We start from the raw sequence: 22,656 nt of genomic DNA, 5'->3' as shown, positions 1-22,656 counted from the left end.
TTTTGTTTAATTTAAGAATTTAAACTCTTTAAGTTCTATTTCAGACGGAGAAATGAAAGTTAAAATGTACAAATCGAAATTAATTATAAAACCCTGGAAAATATGTTGTTATAGGCTATACCTACTGACGGCCGGATGGCCGAGCGGTAAAGGTGGCAGCCTACCGCTCTGGGGGACCCGGGATCGAATCCGAACGGGTCGAATAATCCCCAAGAATTTTTCGGGGGGTGGTCTGTTCGGATATGTCGGGCCCCGTCCCTCACCACCCGGTCGCCCATTGTGACCCTGGCAGAACCCATAATGGGCCTACTAAAAGAGGCCCTCTTAGTGCCCACAGGGCGGAAAGAGTTAAAAAAAAAAAAAAAAAAGGCTATACCTACTTCATATGCAAGCGTTACTGAATAAGTTAACTGTACACGGCCTGATAACCAAGACGGTTAAGGTCTCAACCTAATGCTCTGGGGAATCCGGAATCGAATCCATACGTCTGAAAAACTCCAGGAATTTATCGGGAACTGTTCGGTTCCGGATATGTCGTTCAGCATCGTCCCTCACCACAATGGCCTAGCCTAACCCATGATGATTAAAATGCCTGCTTGGTGCCCATAGAATGGAAAAAGTCGAAACTGAAAAGTCTTTAACCTTTTAAGAAATTTTAAATAATTCTACGAAGTGACTTTACGCATTTTTCAGTGTACCATAAATTTTTCCTAAGCAAAAACTTTATTAAAAAAACAAGAAATTTATCAAAAAATTTGAAATATATATATCTCTACTTGACCAATTAATCCAATAGTGCTTGACGATAATTTAAGTAAAAACTGGTCTTACAGAAAATTATATCTAACTCTCAGCAAATAGAATAAGCATGAAAATGTGCTTAAAGTATCTTTCATCACAGAAACTAAATCAGTGCCAGTTGTAATATTTTCGTTTGTGAATAATTTAAAACTGGAGTTCTTTCATCGATTTGTAAACAGGAAAGAATCTCTACTCTCTTTGTATACATTACGTCAGGCAAACAACTAAAACTTTCAGTTTAAAAATGATCTCAGTTTAAATGTACTGTTTCAGAGACATTGATTATAAAGTAGTCTTAGTAGTCAAAGTAAGGACTTCATCTTAAGAAATAAATAACTCACGATTATATCTTTTTACTATAAAATTTATATTGTTTAAACTTTCAAAGGTCATTCATTTTCTTATATTAACTTAAAATTAATAGCTCTGCTGTCGTACAAAGACTAAAAAAAATCATCACATTACTGTATTTAGAAATTTTTATTTAGAGTCTAAAGATTTTGGGAATGTAGGAAACTTTGGAGTGAATTGGTGGAGTAATGCAACACAACACGTGGACGATCTACCAAAGTGGGATGCCTCCCGGAAGGATTTTCTATGGGAAACTGCCCCCATTTAATTGTTAGACAGGTAGAGAAAATCCAGAAAACTCATGTGGCCAGCCCGTTGGTGAGGGACGAACTCACGAATAATAATTCCCGTTTCCAATTCTGAATCATTTCATAAAACAGCGTGACTGCGTAAAAATAACGTATTTTTGACGTTAAAATCGTTGTTCTACTTTAAACCACTTTTCAGTTATAGTAGTACATTAAATCAGTCATAGGCGCATTCACGCACACACAGATATTATCTCAAAAAATAATCAAATAGCTGTCACGACACGCAATGACGTCCACTTTGTCTCAGTGAAATTTCAATGATATTTATTATTATTATTTATTTTTTTTTTTTTAACGAAAATGACACTTTGTTTCAATTTATTAAGTACTTGTAGATGACAAAAACAACATTAAAATTGTATATCTAACTTAATATTTATCACGTTATTTTTGTTTGGAATGTTTAAGTGTAGTCAATAATTCAGTAACCATTTAGTAACGATATTTATTAAAGTCGTTGGCTGTAATATTGGCACAACTTTACGATCTTATGAATTTATTGTTGTTTTATGTACATCACTTACTTCAGAATCACTGAGAAACGAATTGTAATGGGGGAATATGAGTAACTTTTAAGCAGAATCGAAATAAAATATTAACTTTCAATCTGTTTTTCGTAACAAAATTGCGATGCCACAGACGTGTTATGGAATGGATATATATTTTAATAAATTCTGCATTTTTTAAAAATTAAATTTAACTATAAAGTATACAAACATTGACTTTATAATTTTATTAATCAATTTTCAGCCTATAGTAAATTCTGCAAACTTTTACACATTTAATATCTGACACAAAAGATTTATATATAACTTATATATATAGATCTTTTGATATTCTTACTTAATCTACTTATTCACTAAATACCGTTAATTTTAAACATTTACTTGACTATATGCACAATTTAACGCATGTTGCTTTCTTTCACATTTGAAATCGTCTAATTCAGTTTAAAAAGAAAATCGCACACACTGATAACAAATAACGAATAGTAAAATAGTAATTACAACTTACTATTTTACAATAACACAATATTAGGCTAAAATAATTCTTTAAGGGTGTTACAGTGAAGAGTAAGTTTCGATAATACTACGTAAATTTTCGTCTAGCCATCGTTTCTAATGTTAAACTAAAACTCATTACTTTTAAAATATATATCGTAGTACTATTCCAAGCGTTTTTACAATCATTCAGATAAAATTTAGAAAAAAGAAAAGAAAACTAACAGATGTTGTAATCATAAAGTAAATAATACGTAAAATTCCAAAATGTTTTTTAGTGTAATAATAAATATAAACTAATCTTCTTCAGCCAGAGATACTGGTAATTAATTGCTTTACATTTCACAGTTTATTGTTTTCCCGCTAATAACTAATAACTGCTTTATTCTTAGATTTTATTCTGTTTTCGTTTTGCTAAGCTGTTTTCTTTTTTTGCTTTTTGTATTCTTTGCAAAAGGCAAAAAGGTTTCAATCGATTGTTGTTTGGGTCTTTCGAGCAAGCCAAGCAATTTCCGTTTTGTTGGTTCAGCCGTTGAAGTTCCCAAGCGCGTTATTCAATTGTTCACGTGTTTTCTTTCTTGCGTTACAAAATGGAGAAAGTGGTAAACGTATTTTCAAAAAATAATACGAATATATTAATTTTTGGAATAATAAAACAGGCATTCATTCGAAAAATTTTCTCCTTCGCCAAGCAATTTCTCTCCTCTTTTAGTCCTAACCGTCAGTGGAAGCCGTTACTTATTCAAAATCAATGGAGAGCAACAACAACTAATAATCAATCTGATTAAATTAATCTAGCATTCGAAGATCAAAACTGTTAATTTTTGAGATTCCTTCTTCGCTTAAAAACTCATTAATCACAGATTCTTTCTGAAACCGTATTGTCTGTGGATGTCGCATGCCATTGTCTGACATTATAGACACGTGTGCGTCATGCATAATAGAAATTGTACGATGTCGGATTTTAATAATAATATATTAGAAAATATATATCAAATAGTTGGAAAAAGTTATGTGAATTAAGTTTGAAATTTAATGATAAATAACAGTTATTTCTATAAATCTACGATGATAAATCCGCAACAAGTTCACATCATAACAAATGAATAGTGCTTTTAGTTATTAATATAAAAGTCTAGGATTTATTCTGATGAAAAGCATGGCCTTTTGCAAACAATTCCAGATCTAATCAAATCATTAAAATGTCTAAAAGTCTAAAAATTTAAAATAAATGCTTTATAATAAGATTAGAATGGGAATATACTTTAGAGAAAATCGTAACAATAAATTTAGCTTGTAGTTATCACTTTTAAAATTTTTAATTGTCTAAAGCGAACGAATTATTGTAGAAATTACAAATAATATGAATTCAAAACATTCAATACTGTAATTATTAAAATTATCAATTAATATTCTGAGAAGTAAAATAAAATTCTGCCTTTAAGAGTACACTTAGAGGTCTCGATAAGTATCTTTACTAATTAAAATCGAATGGTGTCGTTCCTTTTGTTCTTTCATAAGAATTAGTGTTTTTGTTAGAATACCGAAGAAAGTATTTTTAGAAGAAAAACTGAAGAAAAATGATTTCATATCGAAATATGAAGACACGCTCAAGTATTATTTTATAACTTAATAAGCAAATAGTAAAAACAATGTTATACTCAAATATAAAGGTTGTGCAAATTTTTAAAGAGACAATTCAGTTTTTGGAAATAAAAATTTTAAAAATACCATTTTCAAATAGAATTATTAATTTGTACTTATTTCATTTAAATCAGATATGCGAAATTAGAGTAATATAGACCTAACTTGGTAAAACTTTCATGCACAAAACGCACGTTAAGTGAAGCTGTACTATATATTGCTTGGCCGAATTTATTGGGTAATTACAATAATAATTTGTTTATTTGCATAACATGTTTATCTTCGAAATCTCTTGTGAATAGAATCCCAGAGCAGAATTTCCGCAAATATTACATTATATACGCTTACGTCTCGTATGTCGAGATCTATTTCCATACAGGATTTGTTACTACTCGATAATATCCAATTATTTACTGTAGGGTTTAAACAGCCGAAAATTCGGCACATATAATATTACTAATATAATTAATCTGGAATAAGATTTCATATAGGTGTTACTTTAACGCGAGCTTGTTATAGTTTTTTTTTATTACTTAACGTATATTTGAACATTATCGTTATTTTTTTTTAATGCCATTAAAATTATATCGTGGTTCTGACATAAAAATCAAATCGATTATAACAAGCGCAGAGGATTTCATTTTTGTCAAACACTGTCAAGCAGGCGTATTTCCTTGTTTAAAGTCATCTTATATATGGATGAGAATAACAGAGGATATCCACTTACTAAAATCTCTAACATATCATATGGATGCCCTTGAAAACTGATTAAGGCGCGATGTCTGTCCATCATATTCTTTCTTATCAATGTAATTCTTAATTTTTGAAAGATTTACGGATGTAGGACCGTCTCGACAGGGATTTACGTAGCAGCATTTACGGCCGTCTGTCCCTTCACACCGGATCATATTACAGAGAACAGCTGTGAGTACGATCAGAACCCTTCTCTGAACCAATCAAACTGTTCCGAGAACAGTGCACGGATCCGACGTAATCGAAGCTGGACGACCGATTTCCCCTTCGTACATAAATTCAATCCGTCATTTAACTTCTCCATAGGAATCGGCACCCGATCATGCACGAGAGAAAGATGAACTCAAATTCATCCTTCTGATCTCGCTGTAAGTGCAGCCGCACCACACCCACCTCTCTCTTAAAAACTGTTGTGCATTTGTTTTTAAGAATTAAAGGAAATGGAATAGGATGATTTATAAGTTGTTTTCTTCGGATCAGATTGGAAGTGTTGTAGTCCGTTAGTACGAGAATTTTAAAAATTTCGAATTTGATTTGTGACAGCGCGACTCCTTAAACGGGAAGTTTTATGACTGTCATTTTTACCGCAAATGAGAATCGAGAAATTGTTATTAAAGTTTACAGTATCAGTAATATTGTTTTTCTTTCGCAGTACCACCGGAACCGCCTCATATTGTCCAAGGAGACTTCCTACGGACCACGGCCGGAATGACGGTGGAATTGACCTGCGAATCCCACGCGGGAAAGCCTCCTGCCGAAGTAAGTATCCTTTTTAACTTTTTTTCTTTACTGCACTATTCGGTCAACGATTTCACTTCCTCTTTACACGAAACTGAATCCATGTCACTATCCCAAACACAAGTAAAATTCTTTATAACATTTTGCCATAACAGAATTTCGTGTACAGTATATTATGCAAAGATCTTTCTCGTTATTTAAAACTAAAGGATGAAACCGTATTTTACAACGTAGAAAGAAGATATGTAACAAAACATCATTTCACTGTATTTGATTATACCGTATACAGAAAGTTCATTGATAATAACTTAAAAGCATATTATTCTTATGTAGAAACCAGAAAAACACGTGCTTTTCTTACCAGCATTTTTCTGAAAGTATATGATTATAAACACTTAAAAGTATTGAAAAATTAGAACAAAACTTAAATAAAAATTTTATAATGTATTAAATGTACAGTACGTTATAGAATCTCCTATTATTAATTAACTGAGTGAATTTTTTCTGTTGAATTTTCCAGCTGTTTCTATGAAAAAACTTTGATATTACTATTCGTAATCAGATTTTTATTATGTAAATCAATTTTCCAACATAATTTGCCTTTGAATATAGTCATAGTTTCAAAGTTTATTTGAATAAATCAACCATTCGATTCGTGATAAAATTAAAAAGAAAGGAAAACCTATAAGCTACTCAATGCTTAGATCTAGTTTAGATCTTAAATTTGGCTTATCCAAAGCAACAATTCCATTGAATTCATTCAATGGAATCGTTGCTTCATGTCTTGAGGGGCATACTATGGGATGATTTGATCCTAATCTTGGAAGAACACAAGAGAGAGACTACAAGAAAAACGGTCGATCCAGAAGAATGTGGACAGAAGACTTAATTCTGAAGGTTTTCCATTCCAAGAGTAAAAAGTTTTTACTCTCAGCAATATCAAAATGTTGTCTCCTATTCTTTAGTCTGTTTTAATACATAAAGATTGATCGTCTTGTCGAATAAATACAAAAGGAATAGACTTCAATTTGATGTCAGAGAATTTAAAAAATGTTTGCCAATTTCCTGGAATCTCCTGGCTTCCCCGGTAGAGACGGCAACTTTAACAGGAATGGGCACAATTAGGTGACACTTTAAAGGAAGTTCAAAATCATCTAGAACTCCATGATATACTTTACCTTCATTCTATAAAGAAAATAATAATTTTTAATACTTTTAAAATGCATTTTAAAAAATAGAATTTTTGTAATCTTCCAAAATAATGAAGTTCTTCAAAAATCTGCACTTTTTTTTACAAAACTAAATATTTATTTAATTGATGACAAATTCAGCAATTTACAAGCGAGATATCTTTAAAAGTAATATGTGATTCATTCTAATATTAAGTATTCATGATTTTTGTTTCTCATTTAAAAACTGTATGTAATCATAACATTTGAAAAATTAAAAACAATGCTAAAATTGAGGTTGTTTCCTCATGTAACGAACGATATTAGATTACCTAAATACATGATGTAACAGAATCCTGTGTCATCGTTTGAAGGATAGATAACTCTAAGATAGCTTAACGACTTTTCCTAATGATATATTTTGTAGCGGTATCCTTAAAAAAAGAAGATAGAATCGTTTACAGACAATATTACACTCGTTTATCTGAATGAATGCAGGCGAAAACAAGTAAAGATAGATGTAACTTTTTGAATACGCTTTGATAAAGTATATGATAAGCAAAAACTGTTAACATATTTTCAATTATTCCTTTACAGTTTTTTAAATTGAGCGTGAAAGAACATAAACAATAGCGAAAATGAATAATAAATTAAATACTTCGTGTTCAAGAGTACTTTTTCACTTGAGTATATTTAATTCCACTAACATAACTCTGATCTTCATTGGTGGAATTAATTTATTCAGCCTACTGGTACCTTCAAATTTGTTGGCTTATCAATTCTGTTAGAATTTGAATCTTGTTAAATCCTCTACTAAAAAGTGAAACTGCCCTATCTGCCGTCAAGAATAAAATTTTATAAACCGCATTTAGCAAAGAATGAGGTTCAATCCGAAGTTAGGTATGGTTTGAGCGATGCGAGGTTCTTTTCATTCAGGTGAGAAAACGAAGTTGCGGTTGAGTATCGAAAGACCGAGATGGGCCATTCACCCTCGGGATAAAATTAAGTATTTTCTTTAACGTTTCTGCTAAAAATAGAGGACGACTTCTCTCGTTATAAATTTGGTCCTAATAGAAATAATAAAATGTAGGAGAAAAACAAACGTAAAAAAAAGGCAATTACAAAGTGCACAAACTTGAAATGAGTATTTTGTCATGTAAATTAGTCCTGTAGTTACCTTCATTACTGTCAGGCACAATGACTCTCGGATATATAAAACAAGATAAATGCGAAGCAGTTGGCCGTCGAGGGAGATTACGTGTAAGGAAACCTTCGAATAATGACAGTACTTTCCATAATCATTCCGCCGTGCATAGATAACTACTTCAATCATCCGTTTCCACTCGTTTTCCGGCTTTGGCTTCCGAGTGTCGATGGGAAGAAAACAAAAAGAAAGTAAATTGGACCGGCTAAAATGCTAAAAGAGTTTTCCGGCAACTAGAATGATAATTGTTCTCGTCCTTTTCTCTACCATGCCGTAATGGCTTCTAAAGAAGAAACAATTTTGACCGACTGCGCTTTAACGAGTAATATCAGTATGCGGCCGGTAACGAGCTGCCTAATCCCCCTCGCTAATCTACCAGATATTTCTCCTTAATATCCCTTACTATTAATTGTAATATCTCGCACGCATCTTTGAAACGTCTTCCTTTTAAGCGGATGATGCTACTTCATTATCTTCGTTATTTCGAAAATTTTAAGCAGTTCGTTAATTGTCAAATGTCTCAAATCAAGAAGAAGGGGAAAAAAAAACCGACCAAAATTCAGTAATGGACTTCATTAAGAATGTACAGTACGTTATCGAAATTTTATGTTAATCCAAATTACAGTTGTCGTGACAAAATTTTAAAATCATTTGATGTAATTAAATATTTAGCGATCAAAATAAATATTAATATTTTATTATCCAAGACTTCACACACTTTTACTATGTTTTAATTTGCTTGAAATCGTCATATCTATTTTAAAATTCTTCTGATCTTGAAGTTTGTGATTCATGTGTAATCCTGAATACTAGATGTGTTCCCACATTGATTTATAATTTGGGAAATTATTGAAGATTACGAAAACTACTTTACTTTATACTTCAATGTTTCAAAATTAATTTGAAAAAAAGGAAAGCCGATTTTAAACATAATCTTGTTCTCTGCTATAAAGATTTTTCCGAACTAATGCTACTTCTAAATAGCTAGATTTTATAGCAATCGAAACATTCACGGCCTTGTAAATTGTCAAAAGTTTGAAATTTTACTTTGAAGAAACGTTGAAGTTTAATTGTAATATCGTTATAAAGCCATATAACTAATGCTCCATGAAGATTAATGTTATATAAAACGCTTTCTTTGAAACGTTTCTCGCTCTTAACGAATAATGTCTTTCAATTTAAAAAAATCATATTTTTAGTAAACTAGAAATAAATTATGTGTAAAAGGCACGCAAGTTTGTAGACTTTCAGCAAAACTGTAATTCAATTTTCTGATATTTAAACTGCTATCGTTTTTAGCTTGATTTTGACTGTTTAATTAAACTTTCAATAAGTCTCTTATATTCGCGGTAGTGTCAAAACTGGCGCATAAATGAAAGTTTACAGATAGTAGATAGGGTCACATAGGCCTATTTGCTAATTTATCGATAACGGTATTTGCCAGCTGAGTTGAGAAAATATTATATCCATCGTTCTAACCTAGTTTCAGGCAGTTTCGTCCATATTTACACACGTTCTATATGTTCTGTGTTCACTATGTATGTTAGCAGTTGTAATTTGATCTTCACTAAGCGTGCATCATGTCGGAAAACACATCTTTTAGAAGTCATTTTCATCGTTTTTCATATTTCATCTACTTTAAATCCGATAAAACACTTTTCTTTTCAGCAGTTGGTAAATGAACACTATAATAAATTTTCAACGAACTCAATGACGGTGAAAAGATAGATCTTTTATATCCCGTTTTCCAATTGTGGAAGTTGAGTATTTAACATCTGTATTTATGAAATCATGTTCTAAAAGTTATTCCTAAGCGTAATGTCGATAAAATGTAGGCCTATTATAGTTGTAGTTAACACAATTTTTTTTTTTATCATGAAGTGAACTTTTACTATATTCAATTATTATTTTCCTCCCCTAAAAAGGGTGAAGGGAACGATGGTGTCAGTTTGATTTAATTCTAATTTTTTCATATTATTCTCTTGATACAGCTTAACTTTTTTTACGAAAATTTTTTGGAAAATGTCAACGATCACACCTTTAAAATATTAAATTAGTTCTATAATCGGATATTTTCGTGTCTCTGTAATCCCAGATAATATCAGCTTTACTCTATTTGAAGGCACCATAACCTATTAACCTGTATATTTCTGGAAAGTCCAAATTTTTAAAAGAATCATTCGATTTTATGATAAACTATCGCCATTGTTATCTGATTTTAAAATGAATCGATATGTTTTGAAAAATGCAGAGATGTGTGATAAGAACTTTACGTCTAGTTGAGTAGACAATAGGAGAAACGAGCAGACTAAATTCAGAAAAAATCCAAGAATATAATTCTCAATATCGATAGGTTATATATAAGATAAAATGCATTACTACCGTATATACACTTTGAAAAAAATCCTTTCAGGATTTTCGAGTTTTATGTCTCTAAAAAATGGCTAAATAGAAAAATAATAGCTAAAATATCAGCTTTGACAAGAGAATCGTCCTTAATTAATCTTTTTAAACATGGCTTGCCAAGTTGAACTTTTCACGCATTTAACTTTATATTTTTTAAATAAAACATATATACTCAAAAAGCATGTTGTTTAGAAATGAAAAACTTCCAGTTTTTTAAGTTATTTCTTTAAATTAATATATTCTTTGCTGAGAAAAAGAAAACTCTAGATATCAGAATTTGGAATAGGAAGTGTCATATTTTATTGAGACACGAATTTATTTTTGCGATTTTTCATACGGATATATTAGATTCTTAATGCGAACCTAACGTGTATATATATATATATATATATATATATATATACACGTTAGGTTATATATACTTGGTATTCTGAAAAGAAAAATTTATGTAGGTTACATATTTATTCATTTTTCTTGATGCATGTATAAAACGATATGAATATAATTACTTTTATTTTAAAATTATCTAAGATTAATTTGTTTAAGGTAATGTTTTTTCCCTCTAAACTTAAAAATAATTAATTTAAAACGAACTGGTCATTATCTATCCAAGCCGGATTAAGTAGCCTTAAGCATAAATGCCTTAAATATTCTGATGTCCTCTCCTGTATGCCAGTGTTTGTGTATGTTTGTATATGTTATCTATTTGTTATACATATATGTATAATGAAGAACAATAACGATGATTATATACTGTATATATATGTATATATGAAGTCCTGATTTGGAATAATAGATTGTCTTTTTTAAAGAATTTTGAAAGTTACTCATCATGAAAAAACTGTCACAAAATATCTAAAAAATTATCTATAGGCCTATATTCAGCAAGATTTTTTATACACAAACTAATGCGACTACGATTTTTGCATTTTTAATCAAACGCGTGGTGTATTTTATTATTTATTAGTTCTTGTTTCCAATTTCTTTTACTCTATAAAGGTGACTCGAAGCATTTCGAAGTTAGCCATTGTATGCTATCGAATCTACAATAAATATCATGAAAAATTCTTTATCCCAAATAGACAATCTCATTACAAGTCTAATCTGCCAAACTGACGAAAATTGAGTTCAGCTAAACAGTCATCAATTTGAATGCAGTGTGCTGCGCATTCAACAATGAATTTTCTGTAATTTATGTACTTTTTAATACTAAACATCTGATGGATAATTGGCTACGTTTCGAAAGGATCATGGTTTGTTTTCGATTCAACTCCTGACAAATTTTTCACGAGTTGCGTACCGAGTAACAGGATGTCATGTTCATCTCTCACCATTCCGCCACTCTTTGATGGGTTTGTTGAAAAGTGCCTTCAGTTCTCACAGGATGGAAAGTAAAACGGAGGGATTTGCAAATATGATCGATTTTATAACAATTTCCGGAGATTTATATAATATTACATTATATTCAAGTTACTTTAACTGTACTCAACTTAAGAACTTGAACAAAATAAAAATGATAGGAGTTAAGAGATTTCTTATGAATTTAAATAATTTTTTTTTTTATCAAAACAATCACAACGAAAAGTTATTAATTAATTAACACTTTAGAAAAAGTTAATATGGTAAATCCTCACATAATCGTCTATAGGCAATAATGAAACGTTTTTCAATAAAAATAGACTTGGAAAATTGCATTCAAAACAGCTGTGCCAAAGGTCAGTTACGCGAGGATTTACGTTAAGATCTTTGACGCAAAGAAATATGTTTGGTTCCAAGTCTAATTATATTCTGTTATAATTCGTTAATAGTTAACGTGGTTGGATGGCGATGGGAACATGGTGACGGGAAATATAGAATATACCACGCAAACGTTGAGCGACGGCAAAAGAGCCAATGCCGCTCTGAAATGGACATTGGTGCCTAGTCGAGAACACGATGGAAAAACTTTTACTTGTAGATCGGAAAATCCCGCCTTGAAACAACCCCTCTATGCCTCAATGAAAATGGAAGTAAAATGTAAGTAGTAGTAATCACTTTCTTGCTTAACAAAGTGCGTAGTTGGTAAGTCGATATTCATCTTTAATTAATTATCTTTATCATTTTGTAATGAGTTTGTCATTGTGATGTATTAATGATACGTTCATGTTGTGATTCAATCTATTCCATGTTGAATTACTAGAACTTGTGATATACAGCAACTTGGAATTAATCTCATTAATTTCAATTTCAATACACATATAAACGTAACTATATAAATTTAGATAGTGTTCAGATTCAAATAAGGATGATTGGTTACTTATTTGTATGTTAACATTGTTATAAATTGATAAAATGAAGTATTTTTATATTTGGCTTTTAGCCAAAATATATTATATTTCTGTACTTATTTTAGAATTATGTTTTTTAATAACAGCAATAAATACATCAAATAGAACACAAGGAAAGATATAATTTTGTGAATTTTCTAAGTAAAAGAAACAGATTGACAATTATTTTTACAATTTAATTTTTAGGTTGCTTTATTTCTTATATTATTTTTTTAATTGGCTCAGTAGTTAAAAATTCTATCCGATAATAATCAGAGAATAAGATTTATACAGAAACTAAACTGATCCCACAATAGATCATACTAACGAACATAATCTCTTCATTGTGTTCTTTTTATAAACAAAAACAAATTTTGAACAAAGATTTTTGTTAATCTTTGTTCAAAATACTACTTTTATGAATTATTATGTGTACATATTAAATTAAATGAATATCTTGTTTTTTTTCAAATAATTATTGAAAAAATTATTGATCTTTGATAAGCTGGTTAAAATCAGTAATTCATTTTTTTTAATTATATTCAAACAATAAAGATGGTCTGATTGTAAAAAATTCTTGTAGAAGATTTTACAATACTTCTACACATACAGTACAATACAGAAGTCAATCCTAATTAGAATCAGAAGCAAGCTCATATAATAATAATCAGAAGAATCGTAATCCAGAAAAATATGACACTTCTGGATATGCATAACTACATTACTTTAATCATAGTAGAACATATAACAATTATCTCACAATTCAAATGTTCTTATTTACAAATTATTCTTACATCAAATCTACTAGTAGTAGTTTTTGTGTCATTTTTTTATTTCTCTTTACTTTTCTATGGTAATATCTTTATCCACTTTACATGCATACTGAATCTTCTGTTCTGTTTTGTTGTAATGTCAGAATCTGTTTTCAGTTTAATATTTAAGACAATAAGATTTTTACCAACTTCTTTCCATCCATTCCATGATAAACCAAATTACTTTAAATTTGTCAGCACTACTGAGAATATTCAGCTTTTCTGTAATAGTAATATTAAATATTCCTTATTTTTATTGTTTTCAACTGTTAATTGTAGTTATTATTAGAACTTTCGTGTCTGGTGATTGATAACTCTCATTATATAAACTGTAGCTTTGTCTTATTAACCTGTTATGAATCTCATTTTCTAGATTGTTTTCTTCATAGAGTCTCTATGTAAATTATTCTTATTTTTCATTTTCTAGAAACAATTTTAATGTTCTGGCTGGTAGTTTGAAACTCATTGAATACATTTAATAGTGGTGGGTTTACTACTTCGAATAAAAATCGTCTTATTGTAAATGTTAGCATCTTCAATTTTAAAACTTTGTCAGAAGTTTTAAAATTTGAAATACTATCAATATTTTTAATTCATTAGTATTATGAAAAATGGACAAAGAGCTTAAAATCCTTTCTGTACCTTTGTTTGACTCAAAATCATTAACTCAATTTTCCTTCTATATCGAAGCCTAACTTCTGAAATGCATAATGTTTTCAGCTAACTCTGAAATTAAAATCAATGAAATATAAAATAAAATTTAAAACAGCATAATTTACTGAAAAGTATGTGCATTCAACTAAATACTATATTATTCTGTTTTTGTTTTATTAACAGAAATAGAATAATATTTAGTTGTATGTACTGTACTGTACATAATAGATTAATATTTAGTTATAATTAATTTCACTCTTTGGCTGTATAAATAAATATAAATATTTCTACACACTATACATAAATATCTACTTAAATAACTTTGATATATTTTTACATATAGATGCTCCTGAAATTACATTGCATGTTAATCAAGAGAAAATTACAGAGTTAGAAAATGTCAAATTTACATGTGATGCTGTTGCTAATCCAGCAGATGTGGTTTATAAATGGTATAGGTAAGTAAATTTTTACTCTAAATAAATATATTTGTAAATTCATTATTAAGAATTTACAATTCTAATAAAATAATTTCGGCTTTGGTTGGTGGTAGCTTTATATGTTACGGGTTGGCTGTTGTTTATCTGTAAAAGATGATATTATAGAAATGTAAAAGACAATATTATAGAAATTGATTTAAAAAAAGTAAGCTTTATTTTGTTATTTCAAAATGACTACCTTCAGCAGCAATACAAAGATTCAGATGGTTGAGCATGGCTTTGTGGATGGCGCATAGCATTCCTGGTGCATCATTTCACAAGCCTTTCACATGTATCTCCATTTTACCAATATTGCACAGCAATGCTAGGTATGAATCATATGCTGATACTTTTAGATGACTCCATAGGGAAAAATCCAGAAGTTCAAGTTGGGAACATGGTGGCCATGGAACAGGTTGTCCTATCTCATTGTTGCCAAATCATTTTAAGAGCCACTGATGCACATTTGTCTAAAAATGAACTGCTGCCTGTCATTGTGTTGATAACAAATCTTCTGTAGTTGCACTAATGGCAAGAATATCAAATCATTTATCCATCATTGTGTTTAGGATGTTCAGATATAGATTACTATTCAAAGTGCCGTCAATGAATATGGAACCAATAAGCTGCACACCCCAAATTCCATACCAGATGTTTAGGATAAAACACACTTGGTGTTGTGTGCATTGTGGAACACATACTGCTCAGTGGTGCACATTGTTATGGTTATACACTCCATTGAAGGAAAACAGTGCTTCATCAGTCCATAAGTAATGTGGTGAAAGAGTTGTGGTTCATCATGCTATAAATTTAATATTATGTTGCAACATTCAATCTGTGGAACATTCTCTGCATGATGTGCTGGTTGCAGATATCAGCAGAATGTGTCACGTCAAGGCAATGTCATATATTTGTATTTACTGCGGCCATACAGACTTGCTGTTTCACATGTGCTTGAATGCAGATAGGCATGGAAGTATACCAACACATCCACATTATTAAAATGAGTACAACCTAATCCATGACCCCTAACTGTGCCAGCAGTCTGCAAAAAGCAGTGAATAACACTCATAATTGTTGTATACATTGATTGTGGAGTAGCTGGAAAATGGTCATAAAATCTGCATGCTGCTTCTCTTGCATTTTATCTTGTTTTTCTGTGTACAATAACCATTTTACAGTATTGTTCATAAGTATTCATTATAAGGCACTGCCACTGTGCTTTTAACAAGCAGACAGAATTTGTTGTTAAATAATAATAGGCATTTATAGTCCATTGATATGTGGCGATTGTTCGCCATGTTTGTCCCTTAACAGACAATGCCCTTTGTTTGTTGCTTTCTCTAATGGTCCCGGTAGACCCGGAGGGGACGATTAACTCCGCAAGGGGGACAGGACAGTATAAATAGCGGCAAGGCCGACGGAACAGGATCTTTTCTTTTTCGGAGCATCGGAGAAGCGAAGGTAGCACATCGACGGTCTCGCCCATATACAGGGTTGTATACGGTATTTATAATAGTCTTTATGTAATTATATTCGTGTCGGGAAAGAAGTAATTTTTGTCGCAAAAACTTGTATTTTATTTGTAGTCCGGTTCAATCCAGATGTAAACTCATTTTCTATTGAAAGAAAAGGAAATAAATCTTACAGATAAATATATAAATTGAAATTCTTAGTTTCATTGACCAAAGATTCAATTAAATTAAGAATATGTTTTAATATTTGTATTTATAATTTTCTGATTATTAATAAACTTTTTCTTTATTTATTAGGAATGATGAAGTAGTAGTTGGAGATCAAAATACAGTATATGTTATTCCTAGAATTACAAAGGATTTTAATGGAGATACCATCAGTTGTGAAGTTAGTAATTCAGTAGGAACAAGTAAATCTACACATACATTAAATGTTTATTGTAAGTATTAAAAGATTTTTCATAAGCAGAATGACCAACTCTAATGATAGTCATTTTTATAATTATCTTTGATTTATATTGTAATTAATTTAATGATTCATTGATTGTTAACATCAACTTATACAATTTCTGATGAGAAAAATTAATATTAAAACTATGACATATTTCTATTATACAAAATTAGTCACATTTTGTTCATGTTACAATAAATACTAATTGTTAAATTAATTATTTGTCCAATGATTTAATCATTGTGGATTTTATTTTATAAAATCTTATATAATTATATTTTTTATAATTTTTATTTTTTAAATACTAAAACTTTAATAAAAAAAACAATTAAATTCAAACATATAAAATAAAAAATTTGTCCTAGAAAAATTACCAGTGTATACATTTTCTGTGTTAAAAAGATTTCATTGCTGTAATTTAATATTAAAAAATCTATGAAATGAAACATTGTTAGTGTAAAAATAAAGATTAACAAAAGAATATTGTTTTCTGTGCATTTTTTTCAATGCAGCCTAGAAATTTTATTTTGAACATAAATGATGATAACATAGTAACATAAAATGGAATATTTTAGAACCTTTAATCTAAAATGTAGATTGAGGAAATGTTCCCTGGCAAATGGTATTTGACAATATTATAGTTAAATACAAAAAATTTACAAGATAAAACATTTTTCAAACACATCTCAAAGAAATGCTTTTATACAAGCTTGAAAATATTCACTGAATGTTTTTGTTGTAGTTCTCCATCTTAAAAGCATACTGTTAGGTAAATAAAGAATTCTATATTTTAAAAGTTATATAAGAATATATTTGAATTTTTTAAAATTTTACCTAAAGAAATGTGTATTATATTTTGACTTTTGTAATTGACAAAACAATTTACTGTAAAAATTCATATTATTTCTAAATTGCATATATTTTTTGTAATTACTTTTAACTCATTCCTACAATTTGTAACTACTATAAAACATTCAGCTTAAAATTTTTATTCTATTATTACAATAAAGTCTAAAGAAAAGAATAGAATGCAAAATATTTAAACATTTGTACAATATTAATATAATTTATTATATTAATAGCCTATTAACAAATTTAAATTTAAATCTTGTCAAACTGAAAAATCATAAACATTTTTTCTACATAACCCATCATCATTTTCATATATTTATTGATCAAATTCAAACAACTTTTAGAAAATGTTATAAATATCATTCTTATTTGTCATAATCATTCATCAAATGTTTCTATCAATTTTTATTTATATTAATATTTTATAAATAAATAATTATAATGGATATTGAATTGGGTAATATTAAATTCAATTGCTGTACAATGTTAGAGTGCATTTTTTTATATTAATTTTGTAAAATATTTCTGTTTCATATTTTTACATTTTTTTAAACATTATATTTATAATGTTTAAAATAAATTTCTATCTTTAAATTTTGACAATAAAATTAAATTCAAAGAAATGTTTCCGATACAAAAACAATATTAATACTGTATTAAATATAAAATAAAATTAACCTTAACATAATAATGCTATATACCAGATTAATTAAAAGTTCATTATAGATATGGTTCTATTAAGGAGTCAAATTTACATTTTATAACATTATATTATACTATTATATAAGTTGTTATGCATTAAATTTTATATGTAACTTATAAGATTTAATAGGTCTTTGCAATTATATAAAGACATATATGATTTTTTTAAATAATTCTCAAAGTGCATATGATATTATTTTATATTATTGATAAAACAATGTTATTTAATTTCTTTTAAAAAACTCTGTTTTATCTATATTACTCTATAAATAACAAGTATTATACATTTTATATTAATCTAAAGTTGGTCTAAATACTGAAAAGATTCAGAATAAGATGTGTCACAATTATTTATAAAGTTAACTATGTTAGTAAAATGAAAATATAAAAAATTATATAAAACTTTTATTATTAAATTAAAACATAGCAGACTTTTGAGAATTTTTAGTAATTATTTTATTATAATGTTTTCTATAATGAAATATTATAATGAAAGTCTAATGTTATAATGAATGTTAATAATGAATGAATGAATATAATGTTATAATGAAAGTCTATATTAATTGTAAATATTTCATTGATATCATCTATCTGAACTTTTATAACTTATAAGTAATTGTCAAATTATTTTTATATTAGCACTTTAAAAGATTTTAAATATATGTTAATATTACAGTAAATAATTATTATAAAACTTCATAAATAGAAATACTCTGATTTACAATTAATCTTTAAAAAAATTTTTTATTAATATACTTATTGTAAAAATTATATATTCTGTTGTATCTCATTTATTATATATATAATATTTACTAATATTGCAACCATTTTTTTTTATAATTAAATTTTTATAATAAGAAATAATTATAAAATTATTTCTTATTGTAATAATAATTAACATAAAATTTATTTGAATAATAAAATTAATAATGCAATTTATTCAAATTTTAAGTGTCCTGCCAATAAAATAGAAATACCTGAGCGAGATGCACTTAGGAACGTTATGTGTCTGCACTTCAAGAGAAACTGTAGTTGGGCATGTAGTTTCTGCCACTGTTTCTTTAACTTCAGTGCAAAGTATAATAAGTTTTTCACAGTCTCCATCTTGTAGTAACACAATAATGTTCCTAAGTGCATCTTGCTCAGGTACAAAGCATTTCCACCATGTCTACGAGGGATACTTCCAAATGTGGAAATATATATACCTTACTTTGAAATTTGTATTTAATAAAATAAAAATTAAAGTTCTCAAAATATGTCTTTTTTTCAATACGTAACCAGTTCAAACACCATTGTGGATGTAATAATTCTTAGGAAATAATGGTATTTGGACCGGTTACATATTGAAATTTAAAAAGACAGAATAGAAGCAGATGTATAAATAATATCTCAAAACAGTTTTCTCACAATTTACTTCAAAATTAGAAATTTTAATAAATTAATTATTATTGCAATATTAATAAAATAGAAATAAAATTTAAATGTATTAAAATATATAAATTTAAATTTTATTTCTATTTTATTCATACTTACTGACAAATATGCATTTTTTGTCAGTTTTGTTATGAGTAATATTGTTATTAGTACAATGTAATTAATGTTTTAATATTTATAGGTGTTGTGCATGGTGCATGTATTTATATAATACTATAATTAAATTTACTGTATAAATATATTTTTTATAGATGGACCAGTATTTAAATCATCTTTTGAAAACATTGCTGTTGACATTGGCTCTGATATACATTTAAAATGTGATGTTGATGGAAATCCTACACCAGAAATAATTTGGACATTTGAAGGATCTCCAACAGTTCTTAGTACACAACAAGAATTAATTATAAAATCTGCAACGATCAAAGATGCAGGAAAATATACATGCCGAGCATCAGGAAAGGGATTTGCAGAAATTTCTGGTGATGTTATGGTTTTCATAAAAGGTAAAATTATTTATATTAATCAAATTTTTAATCATTTACAGATACGCCACTCTTTCTCAGTTTTTTTCTATTTATAATTGAAATATAAAACAGTACCATTACGCTTGTTGTATAAGAAAAGTTCATTAAACATTTAATGAATATTTAAAATTTTAAAATTCAATCATAATAATTATTATTTGTTTGAATATTAGAATAATTACACATTTTTTCCTTTAAATAAACAGGTGCTCCTAAAGTCATTAGTGAATCAATTCAATATGGAGTTAAAGGAGAATTAGTAAAAGTAGAATGTTTGGTAGAATCTGTCCCACCTCCAACTCGTATCACATGGTCAAAAAATTCTCAGGTATTACGAATCTTTAATTACTCTTTTCATCTGTAATTTCATCATCAAATTCTTATTAATTTATTTAATATATAATATCAACTATTTTTATGGTATATGAACAAATTTTAAGTTATCTATTTATTTATAGCATTTAGACATAGATAACAATGAAGGATATGAAATTGTTGAAGAACCTCAACCTGATGGTGTAAAAAATATGTTAGTCATCCATAATGCTGAGGATGACCATTTTGGTCAATATAATTGTTCAGTCTGGAATGAATTTGGCCATGATAGTCTTCTTATCACTGTTCGCAAGCAAAGTAAGTATATTATATATAATTGGCAGATTTTTATTTAATTACTACAAAACTTTATAATGAATAACCCATAAAAGAGCATAGACTTTTATATCGAGACTGCATGAAAAGTATCCTTCTAAATCAATTTACATATATTTAAATTAATATATGCACAAAACTTACCACAATTATATGATACATGTATATGTATATCCCAGATGACCTAGAATTTATATTAAAGGTATCTATATAGCTCTGACAGAAAGTTTTCATTTATGCTTTTCAGATACTATTTTTTCTATTATTTACTGTAAGATAACAACATATTTTTGAAATAATGAAATCACATGCTAGTTGTGTATAGTAATAAAGAAAGTTATATCAGTATTCAGTATTTTTGATATGTAAAAATATGAAACAATATTAATTTAATTCAAGTTTTCTGAGAAGTAATTTTGTCTAATTTAGTGACAGGTATATTATTAGCAAATGTATATTCATTTACTTGTAGAAAAATGTGTGTGTGTTCTTATAGCTGTCACTCTTATTTCAAAATTTAATTGAAAAGTTGTTTGATAAAATTCTATTGCATTGTGCTGTATTTTTCTTAAAATGTCTATTTTCAAGCTCAAGCAGTACTTACAGCTCATTAATCATTGTAACATATTAACTTGATTATTATTTTTTATCTCAAAACAATCCAATAAAATTAAATATTTTTATGTTTCAGTTTTGAAAAAGTTAACGTTATCATTGGATATTTCTTATGAATTTAAGCAAATAAAAATATTGCATTTCAGTAACAAAAAACAAACATTAAATTACTTTGAAATGTTTTCATATCTATAAATAATTTTTATTGTTTTTTAAAACATCAGTTATTATAATATTTATAGTAGTAAAACTTTTATTAAGTTAAATACATCGTTGCTTTTTTCTAAAACAGATATATCATACAAAATCTCTCCTATGACAAAAAACTTTCAATTTACTTTCAATTTATTATAATGTTATAGAATATGTTTCTGAAAGATATTTTCTTTTATATGAAATATGAAATTGATCTTAATAGTTAATAAAATATTTTAGATATTAATTAATCTACACATATGAGGATATGTGTAGATTAATTAATATCTCCTTCAAAGCTTCCACTTTGAGGAGCTAGATTTGAGTTTAAGTTAGATCTTTTAAAAATTTTCATGCCTGATCTCTAGACCAGATAAGTCAGATTTTCTCTCTCACCATCCAGCTGTAGCATTGTAGACTTATTAAAGTCACGATGAGCACATTAAAAGTCCTCCTAGTTTTCACAGAATAGATAGTAGATAGTAATGTGTGTGTATATATATTATATAATAATTGTTGTTATCAAAGATTTTTCAACAATTTTTATTTTATGTTGATATATTTTCTGATATTTTCATTTACAAGTATTATTAATAAATTTTACTATTTTCTCAGCAGTTCTTTTCATTAATATTCTTTTAGTTTAACTTTCCTTTTTTCTTCTCATTTATATTTATCTTTGTATGTCCTCTATTCACATGTATTACTATAATAAATTAAACTTATTTGTTGTACTGACATTTTATTCATATTCTTGCTCTTTTCATTATATATTTTTTTGTTCATCCATTTGTCATCATACTCATTTGATATGTAACTCACAAAAATAATAAATCATATTAACTCTAGTAAATTATTTTTCCTATTTTCAGAGAGTTTGCCTATGCTGATAATTCTCTCTGGAGTAATTGGTGGAATTGTTCTCATTGTCTCAGTAACTATAATAATAATTTTATGTTTGAAACGAAAATCAGTTGTTAAAGGTAAATACTATTAATTTAAATTTTACTAATATAAATAATGTAATATAGGTAATTTTAAGTTAATTATTTGAAATGTCATGGAGAGAATTCTTAATTTCTTTGTCACATGTAATTTAGTAATTTCATATTTGAAAGAGTTATG

General features: G+C 28.1%; 1 protein-coding gene across 2 annotated transcripts in view; it reads left to right on the top strand.

The window, feature by feature from the left end:
- rst (roughest) overlaps nucleotides 1-22,656 on the top strand; it is an 88,853-nt gene that overhangs the window by 49,230 nt on the left and 16,967 nt on the right. For both annotated transcript variants that reach the window (XM_067282202.1, XM_067282203.1), the window contains exons 5-12: nucleotides 5,514-5,620; nucleotides 12,187-12,394; nucleotides 14,494-14,608; nucleotides 16,402-16,544; nucleotides 19,795-20,049; nucleotides 20,277-20,398; nucleotides 20,529-20,703; nucleotides 22,404-22,514. In XM_067282202.1, coding sequence (XP_067138303.1) covers nucleotides 5,514-5,620; nucleotides 12,187-12,394; nucleotides 14,494-14,608; nucleotides 16,402-16,544; nucleotides 19,795-20,049; nucleotides 20,277-20,398; nucleotides 20,529-20,703; nucleotides 22,404-22,514 — 1,236 coding nt within the window. The remainder of the gene's footprint in view (nucleotides 1-5,513; nucleotides 5,621-12,186; nucleotides 12,395-14,493; nucleotides 14,609-16,401; nucleotides 16,545-19,794; nucleotides 20,050-20,276; nucleotides 20,399-20,528; nucleotides 20,704-22,403; nucleotides 22,515-22,656) is intronic.

This window comes from Centruroides vittatus, unplaced genomic scaffold (genome assembly GCF_030686945.1).
Source record: "Centruroides vittatus isolate TY-2023 unplaced genomic scaffold, ASM3068694v2 contig_943, whole genome shotgun sequence".
Lineage (NCBI taxonomy): Eukaryota > Metazoa > Arthropoda > Arachnida > Scorpiones > Buthidae > Centruroides > Centruroides vittatus.
The sequence above is the reverse complement of the archived record's forward strand: the minus strand, read 5'-3'. Positions and strand labels throughout refer to the sequence as shown.